At 40.3% G+C, this 9,888-nt stretch overlaps 1 protein-coding gene across 1 annotated transcript in view; it reads right to left on the minus strand.

Moving 5' to 3' along the window:
• Positions 1-9,216, minus strand: part of kcnh3 (potassium voltage-gated channel, subfamily H (eag-related), member 3) — a 173,386-nt gene extending 164,170 nt beyond the window's left edge. Inside the window, exon 1 of the mRNA XM_006805841.3 lies at positions 8,961-9,216. Within this exon, the coding sequence (XP_006805904.2) occupies positions 8,961-9,036 (76 nt within the window). The 5' untranslated portion in view covers positions 9,037-9,216. The remainder of the gene's footprint in view (positions 1-8,960) is intronic.
• Positions 9,217-9,888: the final 672 nt, after the last annotated feature.

Genomic DNA, 9,888 nt, shown 5'->3' on the forward strand with positions numbered 1-9,888 from the left:
CCGAAGAAAAAGAGAAATGCTGTAAATAATCTTTCTTCTTTGTTGTTTTCATTTCATCTGTGAAAGTACTTAAGCATCCCAATGGACATGCCAGATCTCGGCTTATTTCTACCAAATGAATTTCAAAGTATTACTTTGCCCTTGAAGGGAAATTTTTATATTTCTATTTTAAAGGCTTGTCCAGGTCTTTATCTTTAATAGAGACATATCTAAGATATACTGAACAAGGTCTAGAAGGGCTGAAAAACTGCACAGGGGCAACTTTAATAGTGGCACGACGTGGCTTTTGTTTATTTTATCATACAGTGAAACACACGATTTATATACTGGTATATAGATTATATATAGAGTATGTAAGGAATCATGTTTAAACCACTGCATACTTTGCTTTCATATGATTCTGCGTCCTCTTCTTATCTGCCGCCTAAGTAAACTGCACTGGTTTGGGGGGGGATTTAAACAAACAGCTGCTGTAAATAATATATGACTGTTTGGGTATCTATTGATTGAGACTCACCCACAGCCTTTAAAAATACAGCATACTGCAGCCAGATACCTTATGTGTGTAATAGTGAGTTTCAGAGAGTGCAGGGACTTTATTTTAGCATGCCCATGAATTTTTAAGAAAACCAAAACCACCTCAAGATCCTATGATTTCAGCTCTGAGACCTTCTGCTGTCTGAACTGTGCGACTCATCCATCTGTCAAAAACATTATTCAGTAACAGAGCCAAGTTCTCTCATCATTGATTATCAACTTCATAATCTGACTGCAGGCACAGCGTGAGTGTAAAAAGGAGACTGTTAAATTCAGAAATAATTAAATGAGCTCTTGACGGAGATGTGCTTACTTTACCGAGAGCTCTCGAGGTTATAAATGAGCTCAAGAGCAAACTTAATTGATACTTTCATTATTTCTCTTCTCCTTATGCTCCACGGAGCTGACAAAGCAAGTGTAGTATGACTGTGTTTTACTATTGTATTTATACAGGCAGCACAATGTGAAGACAAACAAAAAGCTTCCAAACGTTTACCGTACATTGTAAATCTGTTTTCATTGTCACCTGAAGCCTTTGCCCTTGTCCCACCGTCTTACACAAAGTGTCTGTTGGTGCCAGTGCCTTGACATGTGGGTCACTGCAATATTGGTCATGAGAAAACAATCCCATTTTACATGTCTTACAATCCTGGAGGGCTACAAGGTGCAGGATTTTTTCTATATTTGTTTAGTTTAGTTTTTTGTTGTGTTTTACCCAGTACATAGGTTTCTTTTGCAGTAGGCTATTCAACCATCCAGCATATTTTTCAAAACATCAAAAACATCAGATGATCATTGTACATGTTATGCTATTGTCCTGCACTTTGGTTCACTTTTCTGCACTCCATCTTTACTTTCACTTTATTTATTTATTTTAACTTCTACCTGCTGGTTAGATTCCCACACTAAAAACTAGCTCTTAGTTCTAGAAAACGAGTGTGGTTTCTGTTAAATCATCTGTAACCCTTTGAGCTGGAAAATAAATAGTTATGACAGACGTGCATCACTAACGCCAATCTCCCAGTGTATGATGTGTTGCCACTAAAGCACATCTCCTGCGTAAGTGAGATACGTCAGTGGTTTTGACAAAATTGCACTATTTCTCTCCCTGAAATGAAAATGGCCTTCTACATAATACTGTTAGTATTTCGGATATGTCTTCTTTAACCCAAATTTCCCTTACAGTTTTGTATTTTGATTATATCTGCAGCCATCTGATATCTGCTTATTTTGTTTTTTGCCTTTCTGCCTTTTTCACCTCTAATAACAAGATGCATATTACAGCACAATTACACTACATTCAGGAACAAAAAATTTACTTATTAAATTCTTTTGATTTTCATGTGTGCTGCTTATCAAAATTGGATAAAACTTACACTTCATTTAGCGTACTGTTAACTCTGATTACCATTTCTGTTAATCTGTTAAACTTGTACAGCATTACAGTACATCAACAGTTTATTAGTTAAAATAGACTTATATTTAGATTCATGGTCACTTTAAGCGGCCAATTATTAAAAATTCCTAAAAAGTTTTTAGACATGTTGATCAGTCACCAGCCATAAAAAACCCATCCTGGATATTAAAGACTCCTGTGAATACTTGGAAAAAGAATCCTTGATCTAAAATTAAAAAGTTTCAAATTATTTCTTATCCAATTTATTATAGAGTTGAAATATTTCTATCCATTGTAAAAAGTCCCAGTTCAGAATTTTTACTGGAAGAAAAAAAAAGAAGATATTAACAAAATTAAAATTAAAATTACATTTCCTTTATTCTTTAACCAGATAAAATGTGCCAGAATAAAAATATACCACTCTACCAGCTTTGTGGACTGGAGGAGGACATTTTTAGAATGACTGCTTTAGCAAACGTAGCAATAAAATCCTATGAACACCTCACTACACATAAAACTTGTATTAAAGTATCAATAATAAAAGTAATTTTTCTGGAGTAAAAACATTCAATCATGTATGTTAGCCAAGCTGATTAATAAGAGAAAACGTATTTGTTACAAAGAAAAACGGGTGCTTGGTTTTTTGCTAATGCTACCTCAAGCACAGCTCACAACTGATCTCAGACCAGTTAAAGTAGAGACTGTAGCCCAGGTGATAGAGCAGGTCACATCCTAACCAGAAGGTTGGTGGTTCAATCCCAGTCTGCTCCAGTCTACATGGCAAGTATCCATGGGCAAGATACTAACCCCATGTTGCTCTCTGGTGCATTCATATGTGGATGTCAGTGCAAACGGGCAAATGTACAATTTGTGTAAAGCGCTTTGAGTGTTCACAATAGAGTAGAAAAGCGCTATATAAGAACCTGTCCATTTACCTGCAGCTTGCCTGTCACGCTAATCTTGCATCATTTCCTGTCATACAACGCACATGAGCAAAACCAGCTGCAGCTCTCAGCTTGACGAGCTCCAGCCTTTATTAACGGGACATTCCCCTGTCAGTGTATAGCCCATGCAGCTGCGTTATTTCTGTGTTCAGAGACAATAGCCAACTGCGTCAAGATGGTAGTAATTTAAAAGATGTATATAAGTAGGACTGTGAGAAGCTTTTTGAGGGAAATGTTTGACATGAAAGGAGAGAGTCTGCTTTACTTTGGTACATTTGAACTATTTTTAGATTTCCCAAGACAAGCACTTCTTGACTTGTTTGCTGTGAATGTAATAATTTTGTATGTATTTAATGTGAATCACAACACTCCTCTTAAAAGAAACACTTTGCAAACTCCCTTTAAAGGTGAAGAGACCTGTGGAAAAATTAGGGTCAGAGATTTGCCATCAAGATCTACTTATTGATGTAAGCACATTTACATTTCAGTGTAAATGTTAGTTTGCTATGGCCCCAGTTACACAGGCCTGTAATCAGTAGGGAAAACAATTGTATTCTGCAACCAGCTGCTGAAGGTTGCTGGCAGTTGCAATAAAATTGATTGCTAAAGCCTCCCACAGGCCTAGAGACCAATCAGTAACCCCTGGTAACCAGCCACTAGGAAGAAGTGTGCATTTTGCATTACCTGACCGATTGTTGAATGCTTGCACGAGGTTGCTTGGTGTCCCCATGTGAAACTGGTTGCAAACAGGCAGATGTTGCTGCACCGAAAACTTACTTGTAATTGCAGATTGTCACAGACGGCCATAGTCTGTATGGAAGACTGCAAACACTTACCAGCGACTTGCTAAGTGGTAGCAAAACTGTGAAGAGGGCTCCTCTGTGATAAGTTAGGCAGTGCTCGCAAACAAGTTGTCATCTTCCATGCAAACTAAGGATGACTGTGACACTCTGATCCCAACCAAAGCAATCGCAAGAAGGTTTTTGGTGTAGCATTGAGATATGGCAGATTTCACTCAGTGATACTGACCAACCACTTACCAACCAATGGAAAAATACATATTTTCCCCTAGCAACCAGAGGTCACCAGGGTGTCACCAAGTTGTCTTACACACTCTGCAGTAACTGTGTAGTCTGACGTTTGACAGGCTAGTGTTGTCTCAAAAACTTTCAGAAGTGTTGACTGTAATATCTGAATATTAAAGTCAACTGCATGCCAAACCTTGGACCAAAAATATGACACAAAATTCTTCTAGAGTGAAGACAACAGCTTAACGAAAATAAAAAGCAAACAGCACAACACATTAGTTAATTAATTACATGAATGCCTGGTAAATATCTTTAAATATTAGGAAGTTAACAGATATAACAACTATTAGCTAGTTCATACTGGTTGAAAATTGGTGCAGGTTTCTTTTTAGCTACATAGCAAAGATGGTGACCACCGAGGAAACGTTTACTGATTCTAACCCTAACCCCTAAGCTAAGCTAGAGCATCCAAGTACATGTATTACACAGCATTTAGCACAAGTGCAGAAGTATGACATTTGAGACGCACCCATCCTAAACACATTAGCACATTCCAGTTATTTACATCCGCTTTAGCTCAAATTACCACTGTGCCTAAACACAGCCTCGTGGACCTCGCAGCATTAATGTAGATTTTCAGTCTTTTTATTTGGTGGAGAATATAATGAGTGCGGCTTGCTAATACCATAAAGTGACAGAGGCTAGGCTACTCTTTATTAGGACTATCATTACATCTATTCCTGCCTGACAAAAGACCGGGAAGGGGGTGGGGGTTAAGCACAAAGAGCCACAGGGGAAACACACACGAAACACAATCACGCTTCACCATTAATCTGTGCTGTCAAACATAAGCGAGCACACAGATACACAAACACGGGCACGGTGAAGTGGTGACAAGTTTTCCTGCCTGTAGGTTTGAGGATATGTGCACTTGGTTTCTCACTTACACGTATGCACATGGACCTACCTGTAAAAAATATGATGTGAAAAACAAAAGGGGAAGGTGGGAGGCAACTAATGAAGGAGGAGAAACAGTGATGAGGACTGTCAGATAATTTGACACTTATCTCAGCTGTTAGAGTGAGAAGAGTTAAAGTGAGAAAATATACCTCATTTCTGTGTGACTGGAGCAAACAGGCTTTGCTGCAAAGACAGTATTGTGTGCATAACACGTTCAACATAATAATTCTATATATTCTATCTTCTAAACTAAAATATGATACAAGAAGATTTTTTCAGCAGCCTAAGTGACACTTTTATTGATTTGAAACTTTCAAATCCATGCTGACATTAGTGCAAAATTTGTAAAGTCTTGATTTGCAACTTATTTTATTTGGTACTATCTGGGAAACACAGCAAGTGCACCTTGTTTTAAAAATAATATAGAAATTCTACTCTTGACAGTATGATAATTTGTCCTTCTTCATGCACGTAATCTCCTTTTGGATTTTTGAATGAAGTATGAGAAAGGATGTTAGCGTGGCTCCTGGCAGTTTATGCAGAGTGCCAGACCAGGAAGTCCATGTGATGAGCACAGCTCTTGGCCTAACCTGATTAAGACCAAGCCAAGACCCACTCAATTAATAGGACCAATTGACTCAGTCCCACACAGCTGCCGTCTTTTCTAGGGAGCACTGCAGCAAATGAACATTGATTGAACCGAGCACGAGGTTCATGCTGAGGACTAATTCCTTCCATATTCTTCCTCACCACTTTCCCCCAGAATGATTTCTCTATATTAAAAATTCCAAAAAATCTCAATGATAACGATTGCAACAATCCATGAATGACAAAATGAAAAAACAAACATTAAATCACAGATCATTTGACAAATGTGTTTAAAACGTGTGACTCTGTATGTTCTTTCCATCATGCTGTTTGAGAGCTGTTGGCTACAGCATTCACCACGACGGTGGTCTATAAATAATAACCTTCCTCCAAGTGTATGATTCAGAAGCTTTGATGTCTGCAGTGGGATGCAGCACCTCAAGCCCATATGTGTGTGACATGTCTGTTCTTATATCTAGATGGAATCTCTCTCTTTAATTGTTTGAACTCCTTCATCTACTGCCAGCAGACGAGAACATCAGCAACACGTCTTCAGTGTCAAATGCACAAAAATTACCTAAAGTATACAAAATCTTTTTGTTTTACACTTTGGATGAAGTAGCTCCATTTTGTTATGTGAGGCTAACCAGTAAAATATTTCAGATAGAAATGAATGGAACAACTGTCTTGAGTGAAGATTGGGCCTGCAACTTTTTTTTATTTTGTTTTCAATTAATTGTAAGAAAATTTTTGAGAAGTGTTTTTTTTTAAGCAAGTTGAAATCTTCAAATTAGAGGGTTTTTTTTAAAAAGCATATAATATCAAACTTTGGGTTGATCCCAATGAGTTTGATGAATAACTAGATTAATTTAACTGATTATTGAAAAAGTGGACAATTAATCCTCTGACAAGAGACCAGTCAGTAAACTGACTAAATGTTACAGGCCTGTTCCAGAGACCGGTTTTATTAAGCAGTCAGCTGTAATGTGGGGGATGCATTAAATACAGTTCTTGCTCATGTAGCAAAGGTTGGAGTACATTTAAGACAAAGAAGGTAACGACTCACATCTCAAAGCTTCCTGTTTAAATCGATTTACGTTTCTTGATTGTTTAAACAATCACATATCTGCTTCTGGAACCTGTCAGAAGCAGATTGGCATATTCAAATACTTTGCTTCATCTAGCCAAGCTGATAAGAGCACCTGCTTAAAAAAGTGGGTCCCAAAAATGAAGTAAATCCGGCTCTGCTTGTGTCATACATCATGTTACATTAAAATGCGCAGCAGATTCAGCTTTTAAAACTGCAGTCGTTCCTTTTATTGGTTTGGGCATTCTCCTATTGTAACATATGCAAATTTTCTATCTGCAATGTAGAAGAGCCCTGTCGATCAAATGACTGATTATTATGGGCCTAGTGCACCACTGATCTTATTAAGCGGTCAGCCATGATACGTTAATCTGCAAGCAATACATTTCTTTCAACCAAGTCAAAGCAGGTAATTGGCCAAACCCAAGGTGTCCAAAAAACAAGGGTTGTCCAGAGCATTTGGCTCTATACATGCTGCTTCCTCACAAAACCGTTTACCTACCAGCCTTTGCTATGTCCAATGTCAAATTATGTAAAATTATTCCATTTGTGCATATTTAAAAATTGTGGCAAAAAGGTTTTTGTGTTGTCAGTGAGGCCAGTATGGATTGGCTATGTACATTTTCCGTTCTCTCCAGGGTTTGTCTTCAACAGCCTTTCCTGCTCTGAACTGAAGGGACTACTGGAAGTGCATTGGTGGTGTTGCCACATTTGGCACGGAGTCTGCTAAAACAGTGGTGCAGCCACACAAAGCAAACAGTCTTGAACAACAGAAAATAAAGTGCTTTCAGATATCACTCTAGCAGGGATGAAAGGCATTTACAAGTAATTGTTATTGCCATTTGATTCAGCTTCCAACAAAATGGCTTTTCACAGAAACACATCAACACACCAGTATTCACTCAGACACAAAGCTTCCATCACCTCTACAGAGAGACACTTAGGTGGCCTTCTCCCATTCACACCAGTGTCGGTTTTAATGAGGAGCTAATGCCACACCGTTTAAAAAAACACATATCTGCACCTGTGTCACAGCCAGAACCCAAATGGATTTATATTTAGACGTCTGAAATGTCTCCCTCTTCCACAGGAGTAGCTACACACACTCTCCCATCCTGCCCTCCCTGCCTCCCACAAGCTCCTCTGACAGGCAGAAAGGCCACAATGAATTCTTGACATCCATTCGTGTTAATTACAATGGCTGCACCAGTACGGCTGGAAATGTGTAATTATCAGCACCTCGGCAAGTGGAAGGCCTGTGTTTTAGCCGCTCACAGGGAAACAGTTCCACTTAGACCATTTCTTCTTTAGACAACGAGAGCGTGAGCGGAATCCTTAAAATTTCAGTGTCAGCCAATGTGTGGCCTGCGTGTGCTCTAAGTGTTTCCTATGAATAATGTGGAGCTACACGATACAGCGTTAGGAGACTTTGTAGCCTTTCTTCTCACACTTCATGAAGACTCGTGTATACTTTAAAGTGAGAGATTTTAAATATCCAAACAGGAGAGGAAGGGAGAGGAGTTGGAAAAACCTTGAGTGAGATCAGGATCTGCCTTTGAGCTTCTTGCTCCCTGCCTGGTCCCATAATCTTTTCTATCCCGCTGTCACACATAACTGGTTTATTGAAGTCACTGGCTCACCACCGCTCACAGTCTCACATAAACTCCAATCACCCTGAATAATTGATGCAAAAAACTAAAACAAAACAAAAAAAAGGGAGAACTGAACACCCCAAACACGATATAATCTCTCACCCGCCTACCTACCCAGCATGGGCCCAAACACACACGGGCTGCTCATTGCATCTGTTCACAAGACACTCTTGCCAAAGACAGAAAAAAATAACTGGCCTGTGCATCCTGCCTCCTCTCTCTCCCCGGCATCTCTATTGTGCTTGAACAGAATAGAGTGCTGTGACAGAGATCAGACTAAGGCAGGACTCCCGTGTGCTCATCCTGGGTGTGAAGTGCAAACGCTCTGGGGAACCTTTCTGCTAAAACTGCATCACTAAAACATGCAGATGACACAGAGTTAAGCTTGGACACAGTGTCCACAACAGAAAAAACTACAGCACGAAATAAAACTGAATTAAACTAATCCTACTTCATTTATTACAAGCAAAGAGTACAAGACTAAAACTGTTACTATGGAACTTAAAGCCATCACGCAAATTTTCCATCAGTGGCTCTGAGAAAACGTTTTCCTAGAGCACGTCACTATTTAGACGGATACATGTGGCGGAGAGAAGCGCACATATTTGTTTTTACTTTTAAAGTTGCATGCTTGAAAATACTCCTAAATGTATATCAGTCACATAAAGATTAATATTGCACCGTTGTTTTCTATCAAGAACACGGTTTAACTGCGTGTAGTAGCCACGAGATAATGAGCTCATCAGAGAGCTCCTGCTTGTTACTCACGGGTGCCATCGAAGCGGGTGGCTATGGTGTCCAGGAAGGTGTTTTGCGGGGCCAGTAGCCCTCTCATTACTGGCATCCTGCTCCGGGTAGACTGGGTCCTCCTGCCTCTGCGCCCTGGGGCAGCGCTTGACTCCTGCTCAGACCCGAAACTCGGCAGGAAGCGAGAGGTGCCCGGTGCGCATCCCAGCCCCTGGAGAAGCGCACCGATTCGAGATACGCGCGGTGGCTCCACCTTGGCACCGCGGGGGTTGTGACCATAATCAACTCAGCACAGAGCGAGTCTTAACCGTGGGATGCACCTGTGCAACTCCCAACGGGGGTGAAACAACCAAACAAATAAAAACGCCAGTGTGTGCGCGCGCTGTTACGAGACGAGGATGGATGCAAGTTTTGGTGCTGATGGTGAGTGGAGTTAATCTTATAGCTGCAAGCTCCTCCTCAACTCTCTATCTCTCCCTCTCTCTCTCTGCGTTGTTATCTTGCCACAACTGAGAGCAGATGCCGAGTCACATGACGCCTTTCGGGTCCTTGCCAAGCCGTGGTCCTGTGTCAAAGTGGAGGTGGGAAACAACAAAGAGACTGGTTTGGAAGCCAGTGGCCTTTTCCTCGATATGATCTGTAAAATCCAATTAAACGCAGCTACCTGTTGGGTGGGGGAGAAACGCTCCGTTTGCTGTTTGCTGGAAGCGAGCCCTGCGGAGGCTGTGTAAGTGCTGGAGGCTGGATTACACAAAAGGCACCTTTGCGCATCTTACAGTGCCTTTATGAATCCGGTTCTTAAAGTTAGAAATGAACACGGAAAGACCTGCACATTGTATTTCTGGCTTTAACGTTTCATAAGGGTGCTATCAATCAGGATACAAGATAACTGGACTGTTCCGCTCGCTCTTGGGTTTCCTCGGACCGCATGGACGCGTGTAGTTGAATA

The sequence above is a fragment of the Neolamprologus brichardi genome, chromosome 16, assembly GCF_056152115.1.
Source record: "Neolamprologus brichardi isolate AB-2024 chromosome 16, ASM5615211v1, whole genome shotgun sequence".
NCBI lineage: Eukaryota > Metazoa > Chordata > Actinopteri > Cichliformes > Cichlidae > Neolamprologus > Neolamprologus brichardi.